Here is a 12,252-nt window from a genome sequence, read left to right as displayed (position 1 = left end):
AGCAGCTGCTCACTCCTGGGCAGTTCGTGGAGAGAGGGAGACAGAGGCGGTGGCAGCGGCGGGAGGGAGGCTAAAGGCTGGGCGGGCGGGCCGACGACGGGAGGGGACGGCGGGGAGGGGGCGGGGAGGGAGGAAAGGAGGGAGGGGGCTGGTGGCGTGGAAAGGGGGGGAGAGAGGGAGGGAGAGGGGGAGAGAGAGAGAGAGAGAGAGAGAGAGAAGGTAGAAGGGAAGAGAGGAAAGAAGGTGGCATTTATCTGTCTCCCATCATACCCTGCCCCCCCCCTAGCCCTATGGCAAGCAGCTGTGCATGTATTGCAGGAACAACCTGCACATAACTTGCAGGAGCCAGGGTTGGCCAGAAAAAAAAAAGGCGGGGGGGGGGGGGGAGGGAGAGAGGGAGGGAGGGGGCAGGCTTCCCGGCCCCCCTGGCAGCTTCAGAGGGAGTAATTTTCTTGTAGGCGGCTGGGCTAGCTGCACCCCTCCCCCTTGCGCCCCCCAGGACTCCCCCCACTCTGCCTGCCCCCCCTCTGCACCCTGGGGCACACAGTGAAGGGACACACAGTCTAACTCAGACCCTTGGCGGCTCTGGGCAGGCGCAGCCTCAGAGATTCAAACTTTCCACTATCCAGATGGGGCCACTGAGGCCCAGAGAGGGGCGGGAGCTGGCTTGCGGGTGTTAGGGCGGGCGGGGGAGAGGGAGAGGGCAGAAATGGAGGGGAGACCAGGGGCAGGTGGCCTCTGATTGCTAGTCCAGTGACGGGGCCCCGGAATTTGGTCCTGAGCCTTCCCAGAACTTGTGGCAGCCTCAGCCTGGAAAGGGATCAGGGTGGCAGCTGTTGTGGATTTCTGGAAGGGCTTGATCTAGGCTCCGGGGCACTCCGGGTGCCCCACCTCCCAGCCCACTGCAGCCTCTTTTCCCTAAAAAAGAGGAAGCGGTCCTGTCTGTGTGATCTCAGGATGGGACTCAGCTGGGGGTTGGCAGGATGCAGCACAGATACTGGGGGTCCTCCCCAGCTTGCCTGCCCCAAGCTGAGGCTCAGAGAAACTGATTCAGAGAGGAGGAGCCAGCGAGTCATCCTTGCTCCATCTGAGCAGGTCCCCTAGGGTGCAATAACTGCTCTGAGGGTGGCCACTTCCTCGGGGCTGAGCCCTGTGCTGGCCACTTACAGGGGTAACTGGGTCAGCCCACCAAGCATCCCAGGAAGAGGCTGTCATCAGCCATGACATCCACGCCATCACTGGAGGCTCAGCCACTTCCTGGGGGCCCAGATGAGCCCAGGGCCATAGCACGACACCTCCTTCCTGTTGGGTGGGGTCCCATTCCTCCCCCGGCCCGTGTACCCAGCCTCAGTCATGGGGAGACTCCTGCAAGAGACAAACGTGAGGGTTTAGGTGGGGCGAGAAACTGAGGCAGGGAGCGACACTGAGATCTGCAAAGGAGAATAGGGAAGAAACGAAGGCAGGCAACACGAGACAGGACAGAACTCCACTGAGAGGAAAAGAAAGATGCATAGAAAGAGAAGGGGCTCAACAGGGCAGAGGCCGAGGGCAGGCCAGGGAGAGGCGGGGCAATGAAAGGAGAACAGGGGTGAGGTCTGAGGGTCCCGTGCACCCGGCCAGCTGTTGTTTAGTATTTTGGTGCTCAGCTTCAGGCCATCAGGCAGGTAAGGGTCTAGAAAGTTCTGCCAGGGGGAGTGGCTGGGCCCAGACCCCTTTTCTGTTCACCAGCATCAGTTCAGGGACCCCTGGTCAGACCTGGGACACAATGGTGGCCTGACCAAGCTGCCTGCCTGCAAGAAGCTTCCAGGCTGGGCCACGGAAAAGGGAGAAGTAAGAAAAGCAGGGCCAGGTCGGGGGCTCCGACTCCTTCTTGTTTTCCTGGGTGAGGCAGTTACAAATGGTTGCGAGCAGGAGATTGGAGAGAACACGTGCCCTTCCAGACACGGGGAGTCGGTTTTGCTTGTTTGTTTGTTTGTTTTTTAGTTTATTGGCGACATATTCAAACATCTCTGGGTCGCCCCACTGAGCTTCAGCATCCCCCGACGCAGCTGGGGAGGAGGAGAAAGAGAGTCCAACCCACGTATAAAACACTGTGCTCCACGAAAGAAGTTAGTTGAAGACGACCACGTATTGCATGACTCTGCATGAAACGTCTAGAACAGGCAAATCTACAGGGACAAAAAGTAGATTCGTGGTTTCTTAGGGCCAGGGGGGATGGTGGTGGATAGAGTGGTGACAGCTAAAGGTATGAGTTTTCTTTTGGACGTGATGAAAATGTGTTAAAATCCACTATGACGATGTTGCACCCTCTGTGAATATACTAAATAAAAACCATTGAACTGTACACATTAAATAGGTGAATTGTATGGTATGTAAATTTTATCTCCATAAAGCTGTTTAAAAAATTTTCAAATGAAAAGAAATGGGCACAAGGCATGCCCATTGCCCAGGGAGCCAAGTCGCTTACTGAGTAAGGTCCCCTCTGTGAGGAGGGGACTGGGGCACGCCAGGGCCACACACAGCACCAGAGGCTCAGGAAGGCTTCCTGGAGGAGGTGGCTTAGAGCAGGCAAGTAGGGGAGAGGGATGGTGTTGGTGGAAGGCAGAGCCCAGGGCCAGGTGTGGAGGGCGTGGGGAGCAGGGACGCAGTGAGGTGGGAAGGCCGAGTGGTGGGCCGGGCACGTTCCTGGAGGGAGCAACTTGCGGGCGGTGGTGAGGCGACACCCTGCGCCTTGGAGCTCTTTCCCGCAGTTGCGGGGTACGTCTGGGGCAATATGTCCGTAAATACGGTTCTTGCGCCTGGAAGGCTCTTGTGTCTGTGGTTTGCAGTCTGCAATAAGCCATAACTGCACACCCGGCCCAAGGCCCACTGAGTCACTGGGCCTGGCCCTCTAATTTGGGGGCCACTCCCAGACCAGCCGGCCGGCACCTCAGTCCTGGGCCTCCCCCTCCCCCTCCCTCTCCCCAGGCCTCAGCTCTCTCTGTGGCTGCAGTGCAGGAACAACCTGGACCCCAGCTTGAGCGGCGCTGAGAACAGCACGTCCCTGCTGGCCAGCAGAGCCGCAGCCTCCTGCCCTCTGGCCTTTCAGGGCTGCGAGGAGGCAGCAGGAGGCAGGGGAGGGCAGGCATGGGGGTCAAGGCAGGAAGGAAGAGCAGGCATTTCCTGAGGCCCCCGGGCCCCTGGAGGAGGCCGATGCACAGCTGTCTTAGCTCCACAAGAACCAGTGGCAGACAGGGCTGGCCGAGAGATTAGAGGTGGGGCCAGGGGGCCGGACGGGGGGCAGCGCCCTCTCCCAGCATGCCCTGTGCCTCTGGGACACCGCTGGACAGGCCCCCAAAGCCCCAGCCTGGACTCTCTTCCCCCCAGGTACTTCGGAGGGCTGGGTGATCCTGCTGGCACCAGCCCGCCCCTCAGCCCAGAAACCCCAGCAGGCCCCTTGGCAGAAGACCCCTCTGCCAGAAGGAGTGAAGACGCGGCTCTCTTGACCTGAGAAGCAGCCTGGTGGCCGGCTCGGGCTTCCCAGGAAAGCGTCCTGCCCCGGGGCCCCACCCCTGCCCCTGCCCGGGTCCTCAGGCCACACTGCTGTGTCCCGGCGCAGAGCAGCCAGCCCTCACCTAGGCCTTGTTGGGCCATTGCGGCCCCTGCCAACACCCCGGTGCCTAGCCCAGAGCCCCAGAGCCCAGGGCAGGCGCTGAAAGGTAGTGGGGCAGGGGTGCGGGGCAGGCAGAAGCCAGCGGTGGTGGGGAGAGAAACGTGCAGGGCGGAAGGGGGCTGAGAGGAGGGGCGGCAGGGCTGGCGAGCAGCTGTGAGTCCACCCCAGGCAGGGCCATCTAAGCCTGTTGCCATCCTGTAGGCCTGTGTGTGGGGAAGGACCCGGAGTCAGCTGCAGCCCGTCCCCCTGGCTTGCAGCTGTTGGTGCCCCGGCTTCAAAGCGAGGAGGGGAGGCCCAGGACAGAAGCAGGGCACCTAGAGGGCAGGCCTCAAGCCTCTGATCCCCTGTGGGCATGAAACCCTGCCTTTGATGCGGGTCCCTGAAGGGCAGAGCCTGGGAGCCTGGGAGGTGGCCCAGTGGGCAGGGCTCCCAGGGGCTCAGAGGGAGCCCCTATAGAGGTGACAGAGATCCCCCCCAACCTGGGCTCCAGCCCACCCAGCTGCTCGGCCCATGAGTTTCTGGGGCCTAGAAAGAGCTGCCTGACCCTGACCTTCAGGGGCCCTCTGCCAGCCCCCTTCCAGGGCCTTCCTGGCCTCCCTGCCCTGCTATGTCTGGCTGGTGCCCTGCTCGCTCCCCTCTGCCTCTGCTCATCACTCCCCCTGTCTGTCTTGGGCTCCCCACTCCTTTCTCAGGTCTCCCCTCTGCGTCGTCTGTCCCTTCCCCGGGCACTGAGTCAATCAGCCTCAACTTCCGCTGGCGCCCTTCGCTCTCCTGGAGCACACCGGATGGGGCGCAGGGGGGAATTCTGGGAGGCAGTGGCGCCCTGGGGCTGCCTTCCGACCCCTCCCTGGAGTGCTGCCACAGGGCTCTTGCACGGCCAGCCCAGAGCAAGGCGTTGCCCACAGGAGCCCCCCCTTCCACCTCCAGGACCAATTTCCAGGCAGGGACACATCACACACATACATCAAGGTCACTTCTTGAGCATATGCCACCCTGCCTAGAACTCAGCTGAGATCCTGGAGAGGGCCCTCGAGGCTCCTAGGCGCTGCAGCCCCTGAACCCAACCTGGAACCCCCGAATTCACGGCCTGCTGGTTTCATCCACCCCCCATCTCTGTACCCTCAGGGGCTGGGCAGGGGCAGGGCAGGGGCTAGGCCCACAGTCACTAGGGGGCCGCCCCTCGCACCTAACTGCTTCCTTGAGGCCAGAGTCATGACATCTTGGAGCCCCAAGGGGCAGCAGGTGTAACATGTTCTCAGGGGACCCTCTGGATGCAGGGGGCCATTCTGGATAAGGATAATGCTAACGGGAGCCGAACGGCTGCGGAGCAGGCGAGCCTCCGCTCTCTGGAAGTTTACCAGCGCTGATGGCCGAGGCGTGGCCGGTGAAAGCTGGCACTCTCTATGCCAGAGCTTTTTTTGACCTTCCCCTGAGGACATAATCACACAGCGGCTCTATGTCCCGGGCCGCCAGGGCTGTAATTTCAGGGCTCGAAGGGGGCTCCGTGGAGGCCCGGCCTGTGTCTAGCTATCTTTAGAGAGGCACGCTCTGGGTGTGGCCAGACGAGGGAAGCTGGACCGGGGGCTGTGCCACAGGGAGGCATCTGTGGGCCTCCTGCGAAGCCAGCAAGACGCAGGGACGCCATGAAGCACGGGGCCCCGTGGTCTTCCCCTGGGGGAGGTTAGCCCCCAGCAGCAGGGCCAGGAGGCTCCGGTGGGGGCCACGAGGGGGAGCAGTTTCAGCCAGGCACGTCACGGTGGCACTGCTCACAGAGAGGGGGCCGGGGGGAGGCCCGGGCCCGGAGTGCACAGTGCCTGACACGTCCTTTGCCTCCCTCGCTCTCTTCCGCTCCTCCCTGGGCTTGTTTCTTCTGCAGGCCATGACGTGGGGTATGAGGCGGGAGGAAGACTTCGAACCGGCTGTGCAGGGAGCCTCTCGAAGGAGTGGGCGGCGGGCCCTTGGGCAGGAGCGCTGGGGGCGAGGGGTAGGCGGGCTGGGGAAGAACTGGGTGGTCAATGGACAGGACTCCGGGATTGTGGCAGGGAGGGGCCCTCGTTAGCTCCTGGCTCCCACCGTCCCCAGTGTTCTTACCCTCACTCCTACCCTCACGGTCTGAGGACCTCCGTCTCGGTCCAGGGACGGATGAGTGCCTCGCTTTTTGCCACCTGAACCTAGTCACCCCTACCCTGTTGTCACCACCATCACGACTATCACCACAAGGAAGCCTGCGATGCCCAGTGCTTCTGGGTTACTGACTGGGCCGCGCCCACCGCTGGACCCTCCGATGGGGCCAGCGCCAGCCCTGAGGAGCACGCCACCACCGCCATGCAGGTACCAGTGGGCAGAGGGGACAGGGTGGGCTTTGTCCCACCACCACGACCAGTCTCAGCTGCGCCGCACTTTCTCCCCTGGCTGGGGGTCTGTCCGGGGATGTCACTGGCTGCACTGCTGACCAGCCCCCCACCCGGGGCACGCCATGCTGCCACCGCCACCTCCCCGCTAGGACTGGAGGCCCTGGCCTCCAGCTGCTGGCACCCCCGGCCCTGACCTCCTGGCCCTCTTGAGGAGCTGTCTGCCCACCTGCCAGCAGCTCCAAGGGCTGAGAGCTCCCCATCTGCAGTGGAGTTAACCCAGAGGGCCTGCTCAGTAGGGAAGTGCGAGCAGCAGGGGCTGGGGTCGCCCAGCCTGAACTTCCTGTGCCTCCCAGTGGGGGCCTGACCTCTGAGTGCAGGGAGGGGGCTGGGGGCTGACTGCCCTGGAGCAGGGGGGGCCGGGGGCCAGGCAGCCATGCTGGGGAGGAGGGGTCGTGAGAGCTGGGAAAGCAGCGGGGCCCTCTCCTTCAGGGCCAGCGCCTCAAGGGCTGCTGACCTCTGACCCAGTCCAAACAGGAAGTGCCATATCTGTGGGCCCAGGCCCCGGGGGAGAAGGAATGCAGGGATGAGTCCAAAGCAAACACTCCACCAGCTTCCCAGGCCTCTCCCCGCCCCCTTCCAGAGTCTGGCCTTTTCTCTGCTGAGAACTCACGGAAGGGGGGTGGGGGGGACTGGCTAGAGAATGGGACCGAAGCGAGACTCACGGTTCCCAGGCCCAGACCCCAGCCCAAGGCGCTGGCGGGGCAAGGTCTCGGCAGTGGGCACTTGGGGCTCTGCTTCCTTCACTGCGCCCACATCCAGAGGCACTGAAGGCCCGTCCCACTCGGCCGCATCCTCCATGCCTGTCACTCGGCTGCGAGGCTGACACACTGACCACGCCCCGTTCCTGGGGGCCCCTCACACAGGCAGGGCAACTGTTCCAGGGACCTCAGGGGCCTCCGCAGCTCCTGCGTCCCCACCCAGCAGAGTTGATGGGTCCTGTCTTTAGGGCTCAGCAGACAGTCAGCAACTCCAGCCAGGGGGTGGTGACACCCTGTCTGCGTCCACTCCTGGGACAGGGATGCGTCCTGGACAAGAGGGTAGTGATGCTGGCACTTCAGGACCCTGGCCAGGGCGGGTGGGGGTGGGGAGGCTCTCGGAGAAACTTCTGGAACCAGGCCCTCTTAAGCCCCTGCTGACAAAGCAGTGTCCAGGATGTGGGCTCTGGGGGCTCCATGCACAGTGGAGTGCCAGCGTGCACAGGCGGCTTAGATCCAGGAGGGAGGGAGGCTGGTGGAGGCAAGCGGGCTTGAATGAGATGCATGTATTATGTGCAAGTCCAAACCAGCGCCATGCCAGGCTGGGTCATTTACTAAGTTAAGGGGCCTCAGCAGTCAATGGGACATGGGCGCATCTGAAGCAGCAGGGTCTTCTAGATCTTTCTCCCAGTGGTGCAAAGATGCCCCGCCACCCACCTGGTCCCAAAAGAGCAGGGGGCGGGGAAGGCTGGTGGGGCTAGGCGGACTCCCCCTCCCCCTGCTGGGGCTGGAGGACCGCGCTGTGGTAGGCCCGGATGCAGGAGAACGTGGTGGGTGGGATGCGACGCCGGTCTATAAGGTTCTTCTCCAGGTGTGTGGAGATGAGGTTGGAGTCCTGGGCCACGCGTGTGTCACAGATGGGATTCAGGGGCACGTGCCTGTGGAGTGGGGGTAGCAGGGCGGGGCAGAGGAGGAGAGACCCCAGAAAGGAGAGTCAGGCCTCAGGTGAGAGGAGAGAAAGAGGAGCCCAACAGCGAGGGGGTGGTGAGACCAAGGCACAGACACCAGACCCAGGGTGGAGTGTCAGGCGGGTCGCTGCCACCACCTGCCACCTGCCCACTCGGGGCTCGGCCCTTGTTGCTCTGGGCCAGAGCCCTCCCAACCTCCGCCCGCCCACCCCCTGCCCAGATTCTGCTGTCTGCAGCTGTCCACCTTGGCTGCCCGGGCCTGCCAGCCGCTACAGCCTCCAGTCACGGCGACCAAGATGGGGAGGTGGGGGCGGTGAAGGATGCCCCCCACAGTCCCGCCCTCAGCCTCTGAGGCCCTTGGTTGATGAGCCCACAGGCCAGAGCACCTGGCCAACCTACCAGGCTGGGCCTCCGGGCCTCAGCCGAGCTTCCTCCTGGGCTGGCGGTAGGGACGCGGGTGGGGTGGGGGGACAGCAGGATGGCCACAGGCCATCGGCCCTACCTGATCTTGTTGTGGCTCAGGCACAGCACCTGCAGTGCCCTGAGGCCCAGGAGGCCCTGTGGGACGGCCTGCAGCTGGTTGTGGTCCAGGAGCAGCTCGGCCAGGGAGGCTTGCAGGCCCAGGAAGGACACGCCGTGGATGCCATCCTCACGCAGGCTATTGTGGGAAAGATGCAGGACCTCCGGGCCCGGCTTCATGTGCACGAACACGTAGCCGGGGATGCGCTCGATGCGGTTGTGGTGCAGCGTCAGGCGGCGGAGGCCCCGGGGAAAGAAGGAGGGCACGTGCACCAGCCGGTTGTACGACAAGTCCAAGGCCTCCAGCTTCCTGCGGGCCCAGGGGTCGGGGGGTGGGGTAGCTAGTGGCACCCGGCAGAGACCACAGCCCAAGGGGAGAGTGAGGATTTGCGCCCAGATGGCAGCTGCCACCAAGGCTCCCAACAGCTGGCGAGGGCCAGGCCCCGTCTGGCTGCTGTGCTCTCCTCTGTCCGCTGAGGCTGGGAAAAGGGGTCTCAGGGGTCCTACCTAGCTCACCGCAGAAAAATAAGGCTCCGAGGGGTCAGGGCCAGGGAACCCTGAGGGATCGGGGAGGCAGGCAGTGAGCCCAGGTCACTCCATGGTGGGAAATCAGGAGCAGAGGGTGGTGATGCTTCTAGAACGGGTCCGAGCAAGGAAAGTGACTTCTCTCAGTGATATCCCCCAGCCCCTGTGGGTGGGGTCAGCCCTTTGGCCTTGGGATGGGAGCTGTCCTCAGTCCATGGGGGCGGGGGCTCCGGTGCCTCCCAAGCCTGCCGAGCCACCAGCCTGCTCCCCGTCTACCAGCTGGAGAAAAGCTGGGTGGCGCCAGCCCGGGCTTGACTGGCCGCCAGCCCCCTGCCCAGGCCCCGCGGCGGGAGTGGAACACGGCTGGGCGGCCCCTCCCTAGGCTGCTGTCTGCTTTCCTTTGCCCCCTTGGCAAGAGGGGGAGAGGAAAGAGGAATAATTAAACCCAAACGTCCTGGTAACTTTTTCCTGGAGCACGAGGATGCAGGGTGGGAGGCTCCAGTCCCTGGAATGGCAGGTTGGACTGTCAACCCCTGCCTCCCCCCAGCCCCCCACCCCTGCCTTGCCTCGGTGGTCTTCAGATCCCATGGATTGTACTTGCCCAGCCCTTCAGCTGCTCCCGGGGTCACATCCTGACTCCTTAGGCAGTGCCTGTAAGGGCCCTGTCTCCTCCTGGGCCGCTCCTGCCAGCGGCCCGACTCAGCCGTCCAAATGAGATCATGGGCACTCATCCTGGACCCTTCTTCCTGCAGTGGGGTGAATAGTGGCCCCCCAAAGATATGTCTACCCAGAACCTGTGAATGTGGCCTTATTTGGCAAAAAGGTGTTTGTAGATGTAAGTGAAGGATCTTGAGATGAAATCATCCTGGTTTAGGGTGGGCAATGCAACGGTAGGTGTCCTTATAAGAGATGGAAGAGAAGAGACACAGACACAGAGGAGAAGCCACGTGAAGACAAATGCAGAGACTGGAGGGATGTGGCCACAAGCCAAGAGGCACCTGGAACCCCCAGAAGCTGGAAGAGGCAGGAAGGACCCTCCCCTAGAGCCTGCAGAGGGAGCACAGCCCTGCCGCACCTTGAATTTGGACCTCTGACCTCCAGAACTGTGAGACCATAAATCTCTGTTGCTTGAAGCCACCCACTTTGTGGTACTTTGTTATGGCTGCCCTGGGAAACCCACATGCCTTCTTCCCATGGCTGCCATCTCTTCCATGCCCCTTCCTGCCCATGTGGCTTCCCACCACCCAGGCTGCCCCTCCATCTGGGCCCACGGCACCTCCGGGCGTGGGCAGGGGAGGGGGTTTCTGTGGCCTTGGGGATTCTGTCGGGCGGGAGGGACAGAGGGAAATCTTGGAGGAGCAGGTGTGGCTGAGGGCCCAGGCCACCCTGAGCCCTGGGCAGGGAGGCAGGTGACCCAGGTGACCCACCAGAGACCAGGCCTGAGCAACAGCGCCCTCCCTCAGCCCTCTCGGCCTTCCCTCCTGACTCTCTGCCTCCTTGGGGAGCATCCTCTCTCTCTGGACTCCACAGCTCAGGCCCGTGGGGGCGGAGCTCGGGCGGTGCCAGAGTAGATGGCAGCGCACTCACGGGAGATCGACCCAAGTGTGGGGCGCCAGCCGGTCCTCCTGGAGCCGGTTGTTGCTGAGAACCAGCACGCTGAGGCTGCGGCTGCGGTTCCTTGTGCCCTCTGTCACCTCCTCGATGACGTTGGTGCCCAAGTGCAGCTCCTGGGGCCAGGGCTAGGGGTGAGCGGCCCACCCACCACTCGCTGGCAGCCTGGCCGGGTCCCCTGCCCCCTTCCACTGGGTCCCTCCGTCTCTGCCCCTCTCAGGGCCATGGCCAGCTGTGCAAAGGATCTCAGCGACACCCGCAAGCCCTGTCATGACTCTTCAGAACCCCACAGGACACAGGCTCAGAGAGTACCGCCCAGCACGGGGGATCATGCGGCCCAGAGAGGCCATGAGCCTGTGTGCAGGGAACACCCAGCGGGTCCAGGACAGTCCTCGAGGCTCAATTTTGGGCTCCAGGAAGGTTAGGTCAGGCGGAGGAAAGGCCCTTTGGTGCTCAGGCCTTGTGGGTTTATCGTCAAAATTCCCCTCCATGGGCAGCTCTACCCGCCGGCCCGGCTGGCGTGGGCAGACGCTCCAGTCTTTCGGCCACAGCTTTGCCTCTTGTGGCCTCGGGGCTCCCAGCTCACCTGCAGGGAGGCTGGCAGGCCGGGCGGGATGGTCCGCAGCTGGTTCCGGTCCAGCTTCAGGTAGAGCAGGCTGCGTAGGGGTTGGAAGGCCAGGGGGGAGATGTTCCCATCGTGCAGCTGGTTCCCTTCCACCTCCAGTGTGAGCAGCTGGCCGAGCCCTGTGGACGGTGGGTAGAGGGGCAGGTGAGCTGACCGCCGAGCTCAGAAGGCCTGCTGGGAGCTGCCCACCGTAGCTCCAGAGACCCTCCAGCCCTCGGAGCCGGGGCCGCCTTCCTGGGCTGGCGCTCCCACGTCTGCCCTCCAGCCAGGCTGCCTTGGACAGCCCCTGCCCTCGGCCTCCGTGGCTGCTCAGGCCCAGCCCCTTTGGCCCCTGTCCCCTGGGGCCTGCCCGCACCCCGGAAGCTGCTGCGCTGCAGGCCCTGCAGAAGGTTGTCGTTGAGTTTGAGCTCCTGCAGGGAGGCAGGCAAGGCCGGCACCATGGAGGGTGAGTTCCCATCCAGGTTCAGCCGCTTCAGCCACGTCAGACTCTAGGGGGTTGGGGGCGCTGGAGACTGGGGTGTTGCTGGCTGGCGCTAGGCCTTCCGGGCATGGCTTTGGGCTCATCCTGCCCAGGGAGCCCCCTATTTGGTTGTATTGTGGCTTCCTGGTTCCCTCTTGGACCAGGCCTGTCTGGGGGTTTCTGGGACTCCCCTAAGTTTCTCCCAGGAGTGCTGCTTCCTTGTGGGGCCCAAGGATCTGTGTTGCTCCCCACGCTCGTAGCTATGGGCCGTGTCATCAAAGCCCGCGGCACTGGGTTTCTGCACAGCTCCCACTCCAGGTAGGGCGGGGGTGCGGGCAGAGGATGCCCGGGGCCTCTTCCCGCACCACCCCCCGGGACAGCAGGATGAGGGGCTGCCGTGCACCTTGAAGGCATCGGGGTGCAGGCCAAGGGCATCCAGCTTGTTCTTGTTCAAGTCCAGCCACTCCAGGTTGGGCGCTCCCAGGAACGCGTGGGCCGGGATCTCGGCAATTTCATTCTCTGCGCGCACACGGGGCAGCCATTTTCTGGGCCCCTCTGTCCCCCTCCCCTTTGCCTCTCTACGTTTTCCACACGGGCTGGAGGCAGCAGTGACACACTCCTTGAAGGAGCTGGCTCTTCTGACTGTCCCAGGTCAGAGGGGAGGCGGGCCGACCCCAGTCGTGGTGGCGTGGCAGCCACAGTGGCCAAGGGACCAAGGTGTATGGCCTTCTCCCCCCCGCCATGGGAGTGGGTGCAGGGAAGAGGGGACACCCGCCTCCCAGG

General features: G+C 63.5%; 1 protein-coding gene across 1 annotated transcript in view; it reads right to left on the bottom strand.

Annotated features, from left to right (window-relative positions):
• Positions 1-7,518: 7,518 nt before the first annotated feature.
• Positions 7,519-12,252, bottom strand: part of LOC103072951 (extracellular matrix protein 2-like) — a 5,190-nt gene continuing 456 nt past the window's right edge. Inside the window, exons 2-7 of the mRNA XM_007456667.1 lie at positions 11,873-11,994; positions 11,365-11,497; positions 10,971-11,128; positions 10,361-10,500; positions 8,232-8,558; positions 7,519-7,699 (exon numbers count right to left, since the gene is read on the bottom strand). Coding sequence (XP_007456729.1) covers positions 7,519-7,699; positions 8,232-8,558; positions 10,361-10,500; positions 10,971-11,128; positions 11,365-11,497; positions 11,873-11,994 — 1,061 coding nt within the window. The remainder of the gene's footprint in view (positions 7,700-8,231; positions 8,559-10,360; positions 10,501-10,970; positions 11,129-11,364; positions 11,498-11,872; positions 11,995-12,252) is intronic.

Source organism: Lipotes vexillifer, unplaced genomic scaffold, assembly GCF_000442215.2.
Source record: "Lipotes vexillifer unplaced genomic scaffold, Lipotes_vexillifer_v1.1 scaffold899, whole genome shotgun sequence".
Classification (NCBI taxonomy): domain Eukaryota; kingdom Metazoa; phylum Chordata; class Mammalia; order Artiodactyla; family Lipotidae; genus Lipotes; species Lipotes vexillifer.
This window is presented reverse-complemented; position numbering and strand designations above follow the sequence as displayed.